General features: G+C 40.7%; 1 protein-coding gene across 6 annotated transcripts in view; it reads right to left on the bottom strand.

Annotated features, from left to right (window-relative positions):
* Positions 1-417: 417 nt before the first annotated feature.
* TESK2 (testis associated actin remodelling kinase 2) overlaps positions 418-21,044 on the bottom strand; it is an 85,171-nt gene continuing 64,544 nt past the window's right edge. For 4 of the 6 annotated variants that reach the window (XM_044441953.1, XM_044441963.1, XM_044441974.1 and 1 more), the window contains 6 exons: positions 16,392-16,474; positions 12,464-12,539; positions 11,283-11,366; positions 8,677-8,763; positions 7,722-7,869; positions 418-4,768 (listed from right to left, as the gene is read on the bottom strand). In XM_044441953.1, coding sequence (XP_044297888.1) covers positions 3,753-4,768; positions 7,722-7,869; positions 8,677-8,763; positions 11,283-11,366; positions 12,464-12,539; positions 16,392-16,474 — 1,494 coding nt within the window. In that variant the 3' untranslated portion in view covers positions 418-3,752. The remainder of the gene's footprint in view (positions 4,769-7,721; positions 7,870-8,676; positions 8,764-11,282; positions 11,367-12,463; positions 12,540-16,391; positions 16,475-21,044) is intronic. The other 2 variants (XM_044441984.1, XM_044441994.1) reach the window with 2 other exon arrangements.

The raw sequence follows: 21,044 nt of genomic DNA, 5'->3' as shown, positions 1-21,044 counted from the left end.
TTCGATCAACCAGCCCAACAGCACAGTGGTTAGACAAGGTCACATAGAATATTGGTCTCAACAGATACTATAGCAAAATGGAACTCCTAAGTCAAGAGCAATGTGCCTCAATTTAAGTTGCTTTCATGCTGTTGACCATTGTGAAAGCATTTTGCTGGCCACTGTAGAGAAGAGGATCTTGATCCTTCAGTTTAATGCACCAGGACTCTTGTAAATAGTATATTTCTATGTATATTAAAGGGAAAGATTGCGATCAGGGGCATAGGAACTACTTTCTAAACAGTGTAATTTCAGTTTCGGTACTGCAGAATGTGAGATGCCTATTGCTGAAACACCTTGAAGAAATTTGCCGGGTTTCTCAACAAGTATGCAATGATTTTGTTGTATGAAAACATTACAGGAATCTTGAAACCACTGTAAGGTAAAGTGTTCCTTTATGAAATAAGACATTTACCAAGAAGGAGAGAAATACATATTCCTTAAAAGGTGACTATATAATAAACAGAAGGTGGAAACATTGTGTGAGGAACCCACAGATGACATCCTTGCCTTTAAAAAATCCATTTTCAAAGGGTGACTTCTGCTGGCTTTTAAAAACTATAATGTATTGTATTTTTCCCTTTCTCTCCTAGGTCTTGTTATCTTCAACTGCAAAGGTAAATGTATTTGTTTTTATTTCCAAAGCAAATTGGGAAACAATTTATACAGAAATCCAACAAAACATGCAAATACTTTAAACTAGATTCTTTGGTTACCTTAGTTCCAGTAAAACATACCATTTTTTAGTTCAGGAAAAAATCAGACAAAATAAATCAACATAAAACCCAAGCTTTCCTTTCTTTACACATTCATAAATATCTGCAGTATTAAGGGGGAAAAACATGTTGCAAAGTTCCTTTCCTGGCAGGATTAAATTATGCACAGGCTATGCATTTTTCCTAAGCTTTAATCACAAATTTTAGCTATTTACAGACTGCAAATATTAAGACATAAAATTCCTTCATAAATATGAAAATATATCTTGAAATCTTAATCAAATATTTGGCTGTTCCCAAAGGTTATTCTTTTTTGCATAGAAATGTAGTGACATGCAGTATAAACAGCAGCATTAAGTGCAAAGAGGAATTATTCAAGTGTCTGTAGTTAAAACTGGCAAGACATACCAGTGTTCTTGGACAAGATACAGCAACCAAGAATAAATCTATCATACCTCTGGCTTCTGTTGGGGCAGCAATTTGTTAAATACATTTATTCACAGAATCTTCTACCAATAATTTTTAATAAATGTAATACAGGCAAATTGAGTGAATTAAAAGCAGACTGGGGATCTCAGAAGTGTCTGTGTTTTATAAAAAGCAAAATGCATCTTTGTCAGCAATTCAAAAACATGATAAAACTATTTGCTATTGCATTTGTCTGACCACATTCTGTAATGAATACAAATGTGCAACAGCTGTATTGCACACTCAGAGTCCTGGAGGTCTTACATGTTGCACAAGGGGACAGTATACATTTAGGTTTAACCAACACATATTACAAAGTTATTGGCTTTTACTTAAAGTTCTTTCAAAGCCAGTCCTATTCCATTACAATGTGGATGGGGGAGAATTCATACTTTCTGCATCAGGGTAAATACCTAGCACCAGCATTCTGCAAAGAATGCAGAGAGGCCATATTAATACCAACTCCCAAGAGAGAATACCAGTACTCACAGGTTGTTGTCAGAATGACTGTACAACAGTACGAAAAATACAGAAAGAGGGAATCAAGCTCAGAAGAGAGGCCACTCATTCAAGGGTGTGCTTTTTGATCTAATGTTGAACCTTTACAAAACAGTAAGCACAAGTAAAGGCTACAGTGTTATTAAGTCCACACAAAAAGCCAAGGACTAGAGTGGGCAGAGGTGTGGTCTCCCTTCTATAGCTTCTGACGCAGATTCAAGTGTTCAATTCTCTCACCATCCGTGTACCAATTAAAAGTAAAGTCCTCTGCCTGAGTGGGGAAGATGATACCAGATTCAAAATATGCATCAAATACTTGCTGGTAATTCAGGCGTATTTGTTTTTTGTTGTTGTTTTTTTAATGCATGTATATAACAAAATTAGGGGGATTCTTCTTGGCTGACTTTGAAAGATGTAACAAATTGGAGGAAACAGAATATGGTGCCACTTTAGAAATCTATATTAATGGATGATTGTGAGGATAACTATTGTTCTTGCTGTACAGACAAGGTCTCTGGAAGGAATGTGTAGGTGTCAAGGACTCCTACTTAAATAGATAGTAAATCATTTTTTCCAACAAGTTTCTCTTAGGTAGGAGGTTATCTGCTCCAAGATTTCTACATCTTTTTGATCCTCAAGTTATTGCTCGATACTTTATGAGTTCTCAACCACTGTATAGTTCATTTGAGGAAATAGAAGAGGCAACTTACACACATCAGAAGACAGCACTGCTTTTTATTAGCTCCCCACAGGGGATTTCTCACTAATGTATTAAAATAAGGGATTAGAGGCAAGTCAAGTTGCTCCAATCCATTTTACCTAGTCCATACTAACCTTTCTTGATGGTTGAGCACTCAGTGCTGGTCTGAATATTCACAGAGAGGCTAGTACTAACTAAAAATACTATTTCTGCAGCTAGGGTATAGCAAGCAAAGAAATTCCTTCCATTTGGAGACTCTCCAGTGAGGTACACAAATGTAAATATACACCCAAGTTTTCATATGAACACATATTTCCTCAGAGTGTGACTGACCCACAAAACTAAAATTTAGACCACAGTGCTGAGGAGAGAGTTAGCTTATCATATCTCCTATGCTGAACATTTGCATGGTCATGTGTTTCTTTCCTTCTGCACCATAGAAGGAATGGGGATTTTGAAGAGCTACAAATACAGAGTTTATCCTTTTTGTAGAAAACACAGATTTACTGAATGGGCATTTGGTGGTAAAATTAATACTACTGATGAAGGGAATTAGGACTCTTTGGTCAGAGTTGTGTGAGCAAAGTGGTAATATGACAAGGAATGATTTAAGGTATGAATCTGAGTTGTTCACATCCAGTATTTGAAACCTGTTTGCAAAGGTAAGAAATTTGGCTATTACTCTTAAGTTGGACCATGTTCAATAGATACAAGAAAACTCTGCATTTCAAAACAGCTCTTCAAACTTCAGTGTTTTAGAAAATCAGGAATCTACCTTCTTCCTGTCTGTCTAGAAAAAGGTGGGAAACTATTGACTCCAGCCATTATGGCCAATGAGGAATGATGAGAGCTGGAATTCAGCAATGTATAAAGGGTCACTGGTCTCCCACCACTGATCTAAGGTGCCATGCCACTGCCAAATTCAAATCTCTTCAACTCACATATAAAGCCATTTATACATGTTCAGCAACTGCTAACAAGAGGAAAGAAGTTGAAGTTATAGTTTAAAATTTAAACCCATTACCAAACATGAAATAATTCCTGTGACAGAACTTAAAGCATAGATGTGTGCAAAGAGAGAGATGGCTTCTAAGCTGAGGCATGCCTGTGATCTCAACAACACTAGAACTCTGGCCCAGTACTGACATTGACCCAGGCATCCCATGGGGATTTTGTTCTCCCCTTATGCTGGCAGATTATTTTATATACACTTTCATCTATGCAGTACCTCCAAATGGGCTGGTTGCATTGCTGTATTTCCCTAGAGCATGCTGATGAAGAAAACTAAAACTAAAGAAGGAGTTTTCCCACCATGGTATCATGGCTGGAGTTTAAATGTCACATTTTGACTGTTCACTGACTGATGCTGGTGTACTGGAAGATGGCAGAGAAACAGTATTTGAGGTGTCACTGATCTGTACTTCAAAAAGAGAAGCTTCTCCATGTGGCTGTGAAGAAGGATTAACACTGAACAACAGTTTGGAAGACTCCAACCCAGTAGAAGGGATGTTCCTTTGAGTTTCATCTTCCACCTCCATATCTTCAGTGGCCATGCAACTCATGAACATCTCTGAAGGTTTGCCTTCTGTGCAGTCTAATTTCTTTAACAAGACACCATCCACATTCTGGGCTTCTTGCAGAGCCTGTCCCACAGGCTTTCCAAGTTCTGTTTCTTCAGTGGAACTTTTTACAGGATAGAACCCATTTTCATCTTGGGGCTCCAACCCATCAGAACAGTCCATCTCCTCCTCTGGCAAAGAAGGAGGAGACCCCTGTCTATTGTGTTTGGCCTGAAAAGGAGGGATCTCAGACACACCATACTTATTGCTGCTCAATAGCTTCTGGCGTACCTCAGCCCCCAGCTGGCAGGGATCACACCTACTGATTGTTGATGAGAGATCCCCAAATGTACTATAATCTTTATGCACAAATTCAGGCGAGACTGGAAGTGATCTGCTCCGTCTTCCAAGAAGGGCAAGAGATTCCTGCCAGTCAGTGCCATAAGTATGCCTGATTTGGGGCTGGCTCATTTTCAAACAACCTCCTGCCTCTGGAGAGTGCAAGTCAAATACAAGTGATATCACAGATTTGCTTGGCATATCAAAAAATTTGACCTTTCCCCCTTTCAAGTCCTCTCTAGAATTGAAGGGATTGATTTTCCGGTTTGCCCCTTTGCTTGGTGTGTAGTAAGGATCCTGAACATTAATCTTGTAGCAAGGCTTACGAGAGAAGATGTCTGACTGACTGCGTGACAGCCAGATGTTACGTCGTGGACGGGGTGACTTAGGTGGAATCTTGTCATCCAATGAACTTAACCTTTTGACTCCTTGTCCTCTCTCTAGTAACCCTAAACAAGGAGAGATTTAAAAACAGAATCAGATTGAAATCCAAGGATGGTGGTAGTAAGAGGGCAGGAATCATACAGGTACAAGGAAAAAAATCACCAATAGATGTGTGAAATTTTGTAAGTGCTATACATGAACATACACTTGGGAAACATGTGAATGCACATAAGGAATTGTCCAGGAGAAGAAGTGCTCCCCTTTTCATCTGAAGAGGACTTCCCCCCTCAAAATATATAGGAAGCAAAGGTCTATTATAGAATACTGCTACAAATAAATAATGCAGAGTTTCAAGTCTTCCAGTATGGACTCTAGTTCCTCATGCTCACTCCAAATCTTTTATCTAAGGCGATTCAGTATTTCCCTGTCCTGGGTTTCACTATTCACAGGCCATTAATAAAGAATGCAGTTGATGACAATAGTTACATTCTGTCCTTATTGTCTTCTACAAATCTTTTCCACCTCAAATTCATCAAGGTAAACATTTCAAATATGACAGGTGATACATTCTTCTGATCTCTTTATATGCCTTGTGTACTAGTAGAACACTCACCAATACGGCTATAGTACAAATCTGTGCTACTAAAGGCCGATGTCTTCAAAAAAGTGAGGCTTCCCTACAGCAAAGACACCCCCTTTGCCGTGAAAGGTGAAGGCAAATGGTAATACTTCCCTCTGGAAGTGAAGGGGTTATACTCCACATCAGCCTTGAATCAGCATATTGTCCAATGTAGAAACTAGGATACACAGCACTTGGGCTTTGGGGGGGAATCTGTTAAATACATTTAAATAAAGCATCACAAAACAGAGAAACTGCAAATATTAAGGTTAAATGGAAAGTAGGCATCTAGCCAAAATACCTTCCTCTAAAAAGTTAGAATTGATATCTGACATTCTACCCTAATTTCCCTAAGCACACCGGGTGGCGCTGTGATGCTTTACAAAAAAAAGTATCCAGTGCCTGAGTTTGCGCCACTTGCACAAATAAAACAACAACAACAACAACTTTGGAGTAATTTTTCTTTTGATCTGCAAAAAATCAAGTTGATCTGAAATTTTCCACAGGAAAAGTTTGCAATAGCAACCAGTTAAATCTCAGATTTCCAAAGCTATCAAAGAAAGGATTAATGGGGGATGAAGATCTTTAAATCTGTTTTAAGGACACCAGCAGACACCAGGAGTCTTCGATATTAAGCCTTCAATCCTATGCATGTTTAGACAGAAATGAGTCCTGCAGCATGACTGGTGGATTCTGGAAGTCACAAGACTTGTTTCTGTTTAGATATGCATAGGATTGTGCCTTAAAACTCCAAAAGTGGAAACAAGAAATGCTTATGAGAAGTGTTCATATCCACTTTCATAGTCTAAGATACTTAAAAATGCATGCCTCTGAAAGGATACTAGTCACTAGTTTGTTCAAAAAAGGCATCTCCCCTGATCACATTAGGATTAAGACATGGGCAAAAAATCATTTCAGCCTACTGGTCAAGATGAACCTTAATGACACAATGGTTAAGCTTACATGTCATGATAAGCCACCCTGTGAATAACCAAATGTATGGCAGACAGATGACCAAGCTCTCCTCACCTCTGTCCTCCAGCAGGTATCCCAGGGTAATTTATGGCAAAAGCTCCTTGTATCTTCCCCCTAATTTTAAGTCCTTTTGTGCCCACTGAGATTTTTCCCCCTCTCTGGCAAATCTCTGCAGTTGTTGCTTTTTTTTTTTTTTTTACAATAAAATATGCAGCAATGAATCGCCTATACTTGTCAAAAAATAAATATGAAGATTTACCAAAGTTTTAAAAAGAAGAGACCATAAAAGCTTTCAAAAGAAGCACTTGCCAAAAGGGGGCAGTCTCATGAGTGTCACTTTCCTGACTACTGAAGACTCAGGACAGTGAGAAAAAGCTAGGGGCTTTGGAAGATTACTGTTATGAGGAAAAAGAGTTCCTGTATTTGTTTTCTTCCAGATGAACAATTCTACAATTGAAATCATTTTTCAAACAATGATTTGAAAAAGTAATCTTGCTTTATCCAATATGTACAAAGGACCTAATATGATATATTAAATAATCTAAATTACTTAAGACCTGTGGATGAGTTTAAATTACTATTTAGTAGAAGGCAATTAAATGAAATTAGTTTCTGGAAATTAAGTCATGTATGTGGAAGTGGCACGAGGTACCCAATACAGAATTGCTAATAAGATTTCTTTGGGAGAAAGGAAATGTATTTGGTAACACTTATCATCTAATATAATGGAAATTACTTATGACAAAAGAGGTTGTGACTTAGAGGTCCACAGAGGTATGGTGGGACTGCTTTGCACTTAAATTTTTGGATGGGTTATAAAAGAAATGTGCATTATTTCCAGATAACCAATCCTTTCACTATATTAGTAGTTGTGTTAAAAGATGAACAAGCAAATCTAACTTGATTCTTTCAAGTTAGCTCCAAAAATAGTCAAATCCTCACATTTACAAAAGTATGCATGCTACAAATATGTTTGTGGACTACATTAGATCAAACAGAGAAGACGTAAAATTAGTATTGTAAAAGTTGGGAACCATTCCCTGACTACTAGAAACAATCTGAATAGACAGTGAAGAGTTCTTAGTATTTCCAAATTTAATTCATGTCTGTCTTCCCTATAAATCTCTCAAGATGCAATCCAATACAAGTTTAAACATGTTTAAAATGCAAGCATGCTGGAAGTATAAGTTGCTTTCTGTCTAAACTTGCATAGACTTGATTATGCTTCTAATATGCTAACTAGATAATTATATTTCAATTGGATTTTGCTGTAATGCTGATTGAGACGATGTCTCATAATATAAATGGGAAGTTTGGTTTACATTCTCCTTTAAAAAATCAAAGAAATGAACCACCTATTATAATACAATATGTATTTTCCTTAGTGTTCAGAATATTTGGTGCCTGTCCCCCTTCATCCTTACCTTTGGAAACAGAAATGGGTTTTCTATCTGCACTGTCTATATTTTGAAGCTTTCTTTCTCTCCCTTCCTCCTCACTTTTCAGATTACCTAGAATCTCCTCCAGTGTCTTGACAATGTCAGGAAATGAAGGGCGTAACTTTGGATCCATCTAAAAACAGAAAAATAAGTGTCAAGTTGCAGTCAGTCAGCAAAATCTGCTGTTACAAAAAGGCAAGTTTTTCCTGGTATTTTACAGATCAGGCTATACAAGCACTATTTATCATACGCGTTTAGCTACAGGAACATTTTTAACTGACTTTGTGAAGGAAAGATGATCTATCATTCATTTCAAGAGCCATATGTTTAAATCAGTGTAAAGATGAGGAATAAAGGCAGGTTGCTTACCTGTAACTGTCATTCGAGTGGTCACCTGTGCTTTCACACCTGTGGGCATTACTGCACAGTGCAAAGCCTGGATTAGAAAGAAACTTCCAAAGCTAAATGTCATGGATTCAGGGAGTGGATAAGAAGGCGCCTTAGATAAGGTGGGTGGGGGGGCTCCTGGCCACTTCCTCAGTTGTCTTGGAGACAATGTGATGCAAGGTGGTAAGCCCTGTTTCAGAGGATTTACAAGACTGCTGTGCAATGTGTAGCAGGGCTGGAGAAAAGAGAATGGGGACAAGAGCAGAGTGGTCTGAGGTCAGGGTTCCGAAAATAGGGTCGGCCATAGGCTCAGTAGGCTGGGAGAATGGAATAGAGGTTTCCACCTATTCCATGAAGTTTCTCTCCAATCCAGGCTTTGTGCTGCATGGCAATGCTGACATGTGTGATGTACAGAGATAACAAAGAACAATAACTATTTATATCCTTTTACACTCAGTTTCAGATATCTGACGCTATCTTACAGAAAGGTTTAGCCTTCAAAAGCTTTTAACTGGCCACTGTTTAACCTCATTCTGTTCTTTTAAATACTCACATTGCAGCAGTTGAAGGCCAGCTGAAGGAAACTAGGGGGACAGTCTCCTACCATGTGCTGAAAGGCATCATAATCCAATCCAAAATTCTGCAGCAGGAAAAATGTGAGATGTGGACTATTAACACACACGGAAAAAGTAGTTGGCAAGGGAGTGGAGAAATTACGAAGACAGTTAAGAGGCAAAACATGAAAAGTAATTAGGGAAGGTAATTTCTATATTAGCAATATACTGAATTGTATGTGTAGATCCATACTAACAATATGGTGACACACATGTTATGTCCGTAGTTCTCCAAGGCAAGCTTCCTAAGGTTTATATAGGAAGTGACAAGGAGAAATTGAGATTTTTTCCCCCAGCTTTTCTTCTTAGTTCTATTTCTGTACATCTTTTGTCTGGGCAGAAAATGCCTGACCCATCACTTTTTCCAAAACAGCCTACTGTTAATTATGTGATGCTGAGTGTTATGTGATTCATTAGTCTTGGTGCATTCTCAGAGCCGTCCTTCATGTGCTTTAACACAAAATAACCTTGCTCCTGCCTTCTTTTTAGTACCTGACCATAAATTGTGTGCCTGCATGTAAAGTGGCCTGATCCCAAAGACTGATTTAAGCTGTGATGGCTGAAGTACTGAAACATACTGTCCCAAGCTGATGCCTGATATAAGCTGGAAAGTATATTAGATTTTGTCAATATAACTTTGCACAAGCCCCTGTACCATTAAAAGCAGCTTAAAGGATTCTAAGAGAATCATGCCCCTATCTACTCTAAATGCTTCCCTCATATTGCCCTCAGCTGGTGGGGAAGGGAAGGAGGAAGCCGTGATGCTTCTGCATTTATTCAATACTTATTCTGACAACAGCAGAGAGGAACAAAGTTGCTCTTTGTGTCCCTGCTAGGACACTCATTTTGGAAACAGCAACTGTTTACAGTATAAACAACTCTGAAGTGGTTCAAACAGTTCTCTTATCCTTTTGAAGTTCTAGTACAAAAGTGTGAAAGTTCTCAAAGTGCTATAATTTTAGTGCAACACTAGGAAATTAGAAGATTTGCTTCTCTGAAGTCTAACATTTTAGAACTGGTTGTTATATGCCAGCAAATCCTCTCCAACTTATGGAGACCTTATAAATGAGTGCCCTCCAAAATGTCCTGCCTTTCAGCCTTCTCTTGCTCTTGTAAACTGAAGACTCTGGTTTCCTCTACTGTATTCACCTACCTCATAATTGGTCTTCTTTTTCTACTTCTGCCTTCAACTTTTCCTACCATTATTGCCTTATCTTGTGAGTTGTGCTTTTTCATAATGTGCCCAAAATATAACAGCCTCAGTTTCATCATTTTTGCTTCCAGGGAGGTTATGGCTTGATTTGCTCTAGGACCAACTGTTTGCTCAGGGTTTGTCAAAACTCTACTCCAATTTCATGTTTCAAATCTTCAATTTTCTTCTTGTCAACTTTCTTCACTGTCCAGCTTTCACACCCTTACATAATGATCAAGACTACAATAGTGTGGATGACATTGGCCTTGATCTCCAAGTCAGGGATTTTACAGCTGTGCCTAATTATACCAGAAAGTGTAGAATGAAGTGAATCAGACTTTCTTAACTGCCCAGTATTGGCCATCATCTGCTCAGAATGGGGAAGGAATTGGCATACCCAATTGGTGAGAAAATAAGCAGCTCTTGACTTCGATCAAAATCTGCTTATGAACATAATTGTACTACTTACTTTGTTATGTACCACTTATGAAATTCCCAGTTACCTTAAAGATGACCTCTTGATCTCTCCAAGTTAAGAACATCTCTTTCTCCTAACTACCAGAAGGAGTGGATATATTATCAAAGTTATTTCACAGGATACAGCCTTGTATCAGCTCAGATTTTGTCTATTTCGCCAAATATTGTCTTCTTTAACTGGCAGCAGCTCTCAAGATCTTGAGCAGATGTCTTCCACACCATCTGCTACCTAATCCTTTTAACTTTAATTGAAGATGTTGGGCATTGAACCTGGGGGTTTCTCTATGCAGTGCTCTACTATTAAGAAATGGTTCGTTTATCACTTAACTTTCCAGGTTTCTAAAACTCAGGAATTTCTCAAATGTGGTCTACTTAATCTCAAGTCAAGCTATTACTTTTAAGAAGTAATGTGGGGGGAATTGACCTGTGATTTCTAAGTTCAGATAATAGGTGTGCAGCAAACAGAAAAAGAATTATTTCTGGATAAATGTGACCATTGCACATTCATCCTACTTGCCTGTGAAAAGGTAGAAATGTAGTACTTGACCAATGTCAAAACTTAACCCTAATCTGGAAGAGAATTCTTTTTCAGACTGTCTCTTTCACTGGGCAAGGTTGTACTAATAACCTGCTTAATAACTAGCAGTTAATACAGAAGCTCTTGACAAATTACACATATACCACTCACCTGTAAAGTATAATTTTAAATGTGGAGGTGAAAAAGAGAGTTCTGTGCCACACCCTGCACACAACTGTATTTGAGGATGAACACTTTATTAGCATCCTTCTAGCAGTGGTTAGAAATTGTGTAGAAATCATTCATGACTGAATGAAATTCCTGAACATTCATTCATCCCTTGCCACTCATTTGCTCACCTCTGTTCGAGGGAGATAGTCTGGATCTGCCTGGATCCTAGCTATGATCTCACAAAGAATGATCCCATAGGAAAACACATCTGCCTGGAGAAAGAAAAGATGACCAGTTTTATTTATAGGCATTCATTGGCTGCTTTATATCATAAAAGAGCCCTTCCTTTGTCACATTTGCTCTGGAATTCAAAATTCTTTCTTTCCAATAGTTGCCAAAGTTCTTGGTTGAACAAATACAACCCCAGTCCATAGTGTGCAAACCTCCCATTAAGTGTTACAGTTCCTTAAAGACTAACAGCTTTATCATAAGCATCCATGGACTGGAGTCTACATTCAATACATGTACAGCAGAATATGACTAATCCATATGTATTCCACTATGCATCCTTGAGAAGTCAAGAAATATTGCATTATTAATTATGAGAGAACTCCTAAGAGAATGAGAGAATTATGAGAAATTTATGAGAGATAAATTTCTGCCACCAGATATGTTTAATTGCTTGACAATAGATGAAAAGTATACATAGGATACTGCTGTAGAAGGAAAATGTCTTTCATACAGTGAAATTGAGAAAGTTCATTTGTAACCTTTGTCTGATAAAGAGCCAATGTGCCAGAGAGCCATTTACAGCACTTAGAAGGTGTTACACATACATATTTATGCATATTTCATAGGTCATATAATGAATATACTGCATAGAATTAGGAAAAAAGCTGTGATCACTGGAGCATTGAATGAAATTAGACTGAACACAGCTCTAATAAAGTAATATGAATCTAAATTTGCTTCAGATGGTACAAACCTGGTCCAAACCACCATCATTTATTTGAGCTGCAATGAGTAATAAGCACCTCCAGCTACTCTAGCATTACAAAAGAAGGACTTTTTAGAATATTAGGCCCGAATCTCCCACAGAAACTGCAATTTCTCTATAAATCAGGATTGAAAATCAGAACAGTTCATGCTTTTTGTGCCATGTGTGCATGGACAGAAAGATAAGCAAATCAAAGCATGGATATTTACTCTATTTGGCAAAATCAAAATGGCTGTAATTTCAATTTAGCTATGGTCTCTTGTAAGCTATACTTTAAAATGTGGTTTAGATTTTCTAAGTGAAAGTCACATAGGTCAACAGTTTGATTAACTTCATGTCAGGGCAGTTATGAAGTTATAGAAGCATACTAACCTTTTCATTATATGGCTCATCTCTAAGCACTTCAGGTGCCATCCAATAAGGAGATCCCACCACTGGCAGTTTCTCACTTTATATATCAAAAGGGGGCAATGGTTAGTAGTAGCATTTCATAAACATTTTGCTAAACTTTTAGCTTGGGAGTGACACTGTCGAACCCCAAGCAAAGTACCTCAGAACAATTTTGGCAGTATTTTACAAGTTTCTTTCTACATAATGCTGAAAGGCATTCCTTCTAGGAAGCATGATAGGAGGATTCCTGCAAATGAAAATATTTCATTTGATACAGTATTGACATTAACAATGGTTTAACTCATATTTGGAGATTATATGGCAGCAAAGTCAAATACGTTATATTTAAATTTCCATTTTGTTTCAGCTACGGCCAAAGCTTTTCCAGTTCAGTCTATTAATGGATCAATATCCAATGAATTGCTTTTAATATTTTATGTACATAAAAATCACATTAGGACAATAATGGTTTGCATTTGTTTGTAGAACATCTTCAAAATCCAAAGTGTCATTGGAAGACTAATTATTTAATTTATAGCACTCCAACAATTAGTGCTCATACTACTTTACGTAATATAGTCAAGTAATAATGAAATAACAATTTTAATAGAAAAATCAGGAGGGCAGTGAGAAAAATGTCTAGGTGAAGAACAAAATGGTGATATCTGACTGAACTTGCTTTACTTGCATTTTCTATGGTTAACACTTCAGAATCCACCAGCCTTTCCAGGATCTGTTTTCAGTACCAGAATTCAATTCTGGATTATATGAAGACAGGTAAATTTGAACAGGTGAAAAGCACATTCCCTCACCACTGAGAAGATGAACCCTGCCCCTAAACACAGAGGACTGGAAAGTGCTGCAAGGTAAAAGGATGGCAGAAGGCACAAGTACTTCTCTTTTTAGAAGTTCACTGTAACTGGCCACTAAGCAAATTCATGTTAACAATTTCTAAACAGATGGTCATCTTAACTGCAACCCCCCCCCCCCCCCCCAACACACACACAGCAAAATCACAAGCATCCTAAGAAGTGAGCCACTTATCATGACATAAGCCTTTATGGACTAGAGTCCACTTCAGCAGATGAATGAAATTGAAATTGGTTATTTTTTTGTTGTAATGTCCATACACCCAAAATGGCTCTCTGGGTTTAACATTTATACATATACAGATATTACAAACATAGGTGGGTATATGGGGAGGGGGATATGAACCATGAGATTAAAAGGACAAAGGAAGACAGATCTGAGAAGAAGTATGGCATGATTATGTTCTTCTGTCCTATTCTGTTTTGCAGAATAGTTTAATACTGACATGAAAGTTAGCATTCTCCAAAGGAGGAAACTGCAAAGACTCCAGCATGAAATAACAAAATTAGAATAACAAAGATTTATTCTGTTTGGACTCCAAAAGAGCCAATGGCTTTTTGTCCTGCTATAGGTGTTAACACAGTTTTTTCAATATTTCTAAGCAACCTGTGAACAGTTATTGTTTTAAACTTTGTTCAATTTGCTGAACGTTTGGATTTTTGCTGTTTAATCCCTAATGTTTTTTACCTTCTACAAAAGAAAAAGAAAGGGAGCTTGAGTGAGGTTGGGCAGCACTAGCTGAGGATAACACATTATGTGTCTAATGAAGTAGGCTCCAGTTGTGTCAGGGGTCTGTCTTTTTGGCACATATATACAGCAAAATATTTTCTTGCTCTCCATCTACCACTTACTATCGCCCAGATTAGCCTTTTTCTGGAAAGTTAAGCATGCTTCAGAATGAAGCATTTTGCTGCAGCCTCCCATCATTTTTACCATCCTGATACCTCTTCTGGGGCCTGGAGCATTCTTGGAAATAAGCATTATTCTGGTGGCTGGTGCTTTGCAGCTTACCATCAATTCAGGGGTGAAAAGAAACAAAACCTGAAGGGACAGGGAGCTTGGCAGTTTAGCTAGAGGTGAAAGGATATAAAGACTGGCTCCTTATCTGTGATTCTCATTCTTTGAGTGGTCATCTGTGTATTGCACACATGGGCTCTCTGCCTGCAGAGAGCCTGTTGTCAGGAAGATTATAGCTTACAGTGTTTTGGCGGGAACTCCGCCTCTCCCCTGGTGCCCATTATATAGTGAGGAGTTCCCACCCTTTCCCTTAGTTCACATGAGACTGCCCAGGCAGCATCAACACTGAGGGAGGACTAACAGGACTGATCTTGAACTTGTCTAATTCAGTGCAGTCCTAAAGCAGATAGATTTAAACAAGATATGGCACTCAGTAGGCCAGTGGGTGGGTTGTATAAATGCACAGATGACCATTCAAAGAAAGACAGTTACAGATAAGCAACCTTCCTTCCTTCTTCATGGTCTCTGTGCATCATACAGATGGGCAGCTAGCAAGTTTACCTAATCTTGGATGGTGAGATGCTGTCATTATTTTAGTACTGACGAGAGAACTGCACTCCCAAATGCAGACTGCTCTGGCATGAATATTAAGTCTATAATGCTTCACAAAGGTTCATGGAGTTGACCATGCCACTGCTTTGCAGAGGGTCCAATAAGGGAATCCCATTGTGCAGAGCAGCTGATGTCACATCATTCCTATCAAATGGGTTTTTAGTCAAAGCACGAGTTGCAGTCCTGACCATTCATAAGCCAAGGATATACCGCCCAAGCTGCAAGTTTCAGTATCTGATGGAAGGATTCAGTCCCAGACTGGTAGAACACCAGCACTCAACACATGTCCAAAGTTTGCAGCGTAGACTTTATTGGACAAGGATGCAAAACAGGCTGGTAAAACAATGTCCTGCTTTAAATGAAATGAAGAAAGGAAGGACAGCTCTGATGCAACTCCACCTTGTCTCAGTGTAACACAAGGTATGGAGGATCAAGCTGTAGGGCACAATGGACTGACAAGCAGATTGATGGTCACCAGGAAGGTCATCTTCCAAGATAACAGAGGTCAACAGTTAGCCATGGGTTCAAAAGATTTTCTTGTCAAAAGCTGTATGACAACTGACAAACTCCACGCTGGTTCTAGTATTTGAATAAGTGAGGCAATTTTTTTGAGTCCATGTGGAAATCACTTACTCAAAAGGTGCAAGAAAATGGATCACCCCTGGATCATGCTGTGGAAGGAGGAAACTGCTGCCATGTAAGCACAGATGAACAAAGTCTTCAGACCATGCTGGAACAAGGTAGAAAAGAACTTGTTCAACTGTGCACCAATATGGGTCAAAATCCTCGGTGGCTGGAAAGGGAGAGAAGGCTCTCTCCTTTGCAATGCACGATTTCCTGGTGGACAGTTCCAAGGCTACATCCAGGATATTCCTCAGTTCAGCAAGCAGGTATGCCCTAGGGATAGATCCTCCATACCATCAGGCAGTGAGTGCTGACATCCAGGTGAACGGGAAACATATAGATTGGGAGAAGAAAGTAGGATAATGAAGATGGTTCATTTGTTGGAAGGCAGGGGAAAAACTGCTTAGCAGTTTGAAAGGGAGAAATGAAACTATGCAAAAAGGGAAGAAAAAACAAGATTTATAGAAAAGAAGCCACATAATATTTTGATGAAGAGGAAGAAAAAAATGCTCAAGTAGCTCACAGAGGAGAGGAGAACTCCCCAAGGCACTGAAGGTAGTGAAAGAACAGAGGGAAAGGAAAGAAACTCTCTCTATAACAGACACCAGGTCAGTGAGGGGTTCCTGCCAAAATGCTCTTAGCTATTAAATCTTCCTGACAACAGGCTCCACACAGAAACAGAGCTCATGTGTGTGATGCACAGATACCACAAATAACATAATCAGAATATAATCAATGGAATTGATTGGGAGGTTTCTTCCTCTAAGCTGATGCCTTGTGAGTATTTAGCTTAGAATTGTAACACTACTGATCCTTCATTTTGATTAGCTCTGTGAAGGACACTTACCTATAATCAGGAATTTTCTCTGCCAAGCCAAAGTCACCCACTATAGCAGAATATCCATTCTCATCATGTTTTATTAAACAGTTCTGAATTAAAGAAAAAGGGAATTAACATTGACCATGTCTGAATTTCATCAATGAAAAGGCAGGTTGCTTACCTGTGATAGTTGTTCTTCCAGTGATCATCTGTGCATTCACACATATGGGTGTTGTGCAGAGCCTTGGGAAGCTTCTATAGCTAAGCATTTGATTGGTTGGGAGCCCCTCCCCTTCCTATTCTAGGAAGTGTGGGAGAGGCTGACACCCATCGCCCTCAGTTCTGTTGAGACTGCCACAGATCCCAGAACCGAGGAAGAAGTGATCACAGACCCGCTTTGGCCCATTGTGTTCATCAGAATGACAACACCAGAGGGCAGATTGTGTGAATGCACAGGTGATCACTTGAAGAATGACAGTTACAGATAAGCAACTGCCTTTCTTCTTCATGGTCTCTGTGCACTACACATGTGGGTGACTAATAAGCTTACCTGAGGAAAGATGGTGGGATGGTGATGTCACTGGAGGATGGAGGCAAGGACTGCTCTGCCAAAAAGCAGTTGGTCTTTGCACGGAAGTCCACCCTGTAGTGCTTGATGAATGTGGAAGGCATGGACCATGCAGCAGCCCTGCAGACTTCTTGCAGTCTTGCAGGAGATCCCTGTGAGGGGGACCATGGATTAAGCTAGTGCTTGAGCAGAATGAGCCCTTGGGGAGGTGATGAGTTGAAGGCTGGTTATTTCATATGCCACAGAAATAGTACCCATGACCCTATTTGCCAACATCTGAGTGGAAAGTGGGTCCTTTTTATTATGTTCATTATAGCAGAGGAAGAGTCTTGGTGAGCAGCAGAATGATTCTGTTCTGGAGTGACTGAAAGCAAGAGTCCTTTGGATGTCTAACAAGTGGGGCATGGATTCCATCCAATTGGCAGTAACAATGAAGAAGGCAGGAAGAATGATGTCCTAGTTGAGATGGAAGGATGACACAACTTTGGGAAGAAAGGCTGGATCTGGTTGGAGCAAGGCCCTGTCTCTGTGAAAGCTGAGGTATGGAGATTTTCTCAAAGGCACACAGTTCAGTGGTGTGTCTGGCTGACATTATAGCCACTAGGAAGGTGACAAAAGGTGAGGTCTGCCATGGCCAGTGGCTTGAAAGGCTTTTTGGAAAGGGCCTGTAATACAACTGAGAGGCTTCAAGACAGTATGCAGGCTCAGATGGTGGGACAAGGTTCTGGAGGCCACGCATGAAGTGGTAATGGGGGAGGCTGAAGACTGAGGCTCCTTCAATTGGTGGGTGGAAGGAGGAAATGCTAGATATATGCTGGTGGAGAAGGGGTTTTTTAGCCCTTCATGGAAAAGAAGCTGCAAGAAATGGATGTGCTCAATAGTGGCATGCTGTGGAGCAAGGTTCCCCTGGCATGTGAAGGCATTCCATTTCACCTGGTATGACCACCTCATGGGTGGCTTGAGTGCTGCATTGAGGATGGACCTGACTTCCTGGAACAGTGTCTGTGCCATGGGTTCCATGGCATGATTCGTCATGCTGTGAGTGTCCTGATGCTATGTCGGATCCTAATGTCAGGATGGTGAACTTGGCTTTGGTCTTCTGAGATCAGGTCCTAGGTGTGCAGCAGTTGGACTCCTAGGACTGCAGCAGGAATTAGGCAAACCATAGTGGCCTTGTTCACTATGGGGTGATGAGGATGCAGTCCATCCTGTCTCTCCTAATCTTTGTGAGCACCTTTGTGATCAGAAGGAAATGGGGGTGGGGGGATGTGAAAAAGTGTTCCCTGCCACTGGAGGAGAAAGTCCTGCCTGGGAGCAGAAATTCAGGCATGTTGTGTTATCTTCTGTGGCAAACAGATCTACTGAGGATGTGCCCTTTGTGTTGAAGAGATCATGGAGAATCGCTGCATTCAGCTGCCATTTGCATGTGTCAAGGCTCATGCAACTGTGGGTATCTGCTAGGGTGTTGCTCCTGCCTGGCATGTGGATGGCTGTGATGGTTATGTTCCTGTCAATCCACCATTCCCAAATTCTGATGGCCAGTTTTGTCAGTATATGCTGCTTGTTGATATAAAACACCATGGTTTTGTTGTCTGTACAAAAGAACCACACGGAACCACATTGTCTTCCACAGAAAGGAGAGGAAGATAATCAGGGCCTTATGGACAGCTAGCATCTCTAGGAAGTTGATGTGCCTGTAGCTTCATGGTGGTCCCAAGTCCCTTGTGTTTGCAGGTTGCTTCAGTGTGCTCCCCAGCCTGAATTAGTCTGTGTGGACTGTTGCCTCTGCAGAGAGGAAAGCTGTTTTCTTTTACCATGTTCTAAAGCATGGGCCAACATCAGAGGCTATTCTGGATGGATGGAAGAATGTCCAAGGATGTGCTTGTGTGGTTCATTTGGCACATGGTAGGTGTAGACAAATTATAGTTGCAGGGGTCTCATCCAAAGCCTTGCAAAGACCACTTGTACTATCATGGCCATGAGGCTGAGAAGCTTTTGTATCCAGAGAGCCATGGTGGCAAGTCATGTTCTGAGATCAGCAGCCATCTCATTTAGTGGACACTGAGAGGAGAGCTTTTGCCAAGAGTGAGCTAAGGTGGGTCCCTACAAAGAGAATGGATTGAGAGAGAAAGAACAGATTTCTCATGATTATGCACACTCCCAGGGTCTGCAGTAGAGTGCAGATCGTGTGGACAGAGTGCTGCAAATCTCACTTGGATGGTGCAACCAGGAACCAGTCACTGAGGTATGGAAAGAGCTGTACTCCTTGGAGGTAAAGGTGCATGCAGACCACCATGATGTATTTGGTGAAAACCCTGGGAAAGGCTGAGAAGCAAAATGGGAGGACTGAGAATTGGAACAACTCATCCCCAATTTGGAGGTCTATAGTGGTCTATGGTGATGTGGAAGTAAGCATCTTTCAGATCAATAGAGGCAAACCAGTTCCCTTGCTACAGTAGAGGGAGGATGCTCTGCAGAGTGACCATCCAGAACTTCCTCTGTCTGATAACCTGGTCAATACCTCTGAGGTTTAGGATTGCTCTGAGTCCCCTGTCTCACTTCAGTACCATGAAGTACCAAGAGTAGAAGCCTCTCATGAGATTGGAAAGGATTATCTCTATGGCTTCCTTGGAGAGTAGCTTGTCAACCTCTAACAGCAGCACTTAAGATACTGCTTATGGTATCGAGGGGTGGGAGGGTGTTGATCTCAATCTGATAGCCTCTTTCTACAATGGATAGGACCCAAGAGTTGAATGTTATTGTTTCTCATGAGGGGAGGAACTGGGCGAGGCTTCTATCAAAAGCAGGGCAGAAGGAAGGGGAAGGGGGTGCTGTTCAGCAGTGGCACTTTTCCCCTTCTGGGCACATGCCTGCCTGCCTAAAGGGGACACTGGGGTCGGACTTCTTGTGTTGGGTGATTGGTTGAAGCCTAGTGGTCATTCAGCATAGGCCATCCCCCGTTTTTGGGGCCTCAAACCACTTATATAGCCTGGCTGCTGGAAGACTGTGCACTTGTTGACCTGGCTTTCTGTAAAGAGTCCATCTGTTCATCTGTTTCTGTACTGAAGAGGCCCTCCCCATCAAAGTGGAGGTCCTCAATGGGGATCAAGTCTCATGTGGGAGTCTGACAGAGTGAAGCCAGGCATGTTGGCAGATGGTCATGGCACAGATCACCAGTGCCATGTGGTCTCTTTGTGAGGTCCCTTGCACTTGACTGTTACTGCATTGGGTTTTGGATGTTGGAAGAGCAATGAGACACCCTTTTCCAAAACTTGGTATGTAGTCTTCAGCCTTTTTGACCTGGCTCATGCAGCAGAGGGAGTCTTCCAAGACGTTCCAACAGTTTGCAGCAAGGTGGGCAAGAATGGTATAGCTACTGGTGCTGAGTACTCTGTATTCAGGGTGTCAAATACAGGATCAGTGACTAGAGATCTTGCTGCTGTTCCACTCTAGCCAAAGGGAAGTAGCCATCCTGAGGACCTGCTCCAAAAAGCAACCCCTCACTTCCGGGGAACCCTGGGTCTTATGATGCCATGGCCACATCTGGTAACGAGATGGACAGGGCCTTCAAAATAATAGACTCCAAGTATGAGATGTAGTCATCCACGCTCTATGAGCAGGATGGTGTGCTCAATCTCCAGGGTCTCGACATCGAGGGGGCCAGTGATTGGGGTCAACTTGGTACTAAGGTCCAGTGTCCACTCAGTACCAAGGCCTCATATCTCAGCGTCAAGCATATTGTCTTGGTATCCATGGCAAGTTGTTGACATACTGGTGCTGATGTTCTCAGTACCAAGGTATGGAGTCATCCTGGTCCTGAGAGCCCCTGTCATTATTGTGCAATGCTCTGGGATCTCTCTTGGGAGTGAAATGGTGGTGGTGACCAGTTGGAGGCCCACAGTCTCATTCAATGAGTCTGTCTCAGTGTCCTTCGGCTGCCAATTGTGGTTGCAATGCCTATGCTGGCAAGATTAGGACTGCTTATCTCAGTGCCACATCATTCTCCAATGGCAATGACATTGGTCTTGGCAGTGTACAGGTGGATTGCCTTTATGTCAAGCTGGTCTCAGGAGGTAGTGGGGTTGGCTCCTAAGATTGCATTGACTGCACCT

This window comes from Varanus komodoensis, unplaced genomic scaffold (assembly GCF_004798865.1).
Source record: "Varanus komodoensis strain SLA01 unplaced genomic scaffold, ASM479886v1 scaffold1, whole genome shotgun sequence".
Classification (NCBI taxonomy): domain Eukaryota; kingdom Metazoa; phylum Chordata; class Lepidosauria; order Squamata; family Varanidae; genus Varanus; species Varanus komodoensis.
The sequence above is the reverse complement of the archived record's forward strand: the minus strand, read 5'-3'. Positions and strand labels throughout refer to the sequence as shown.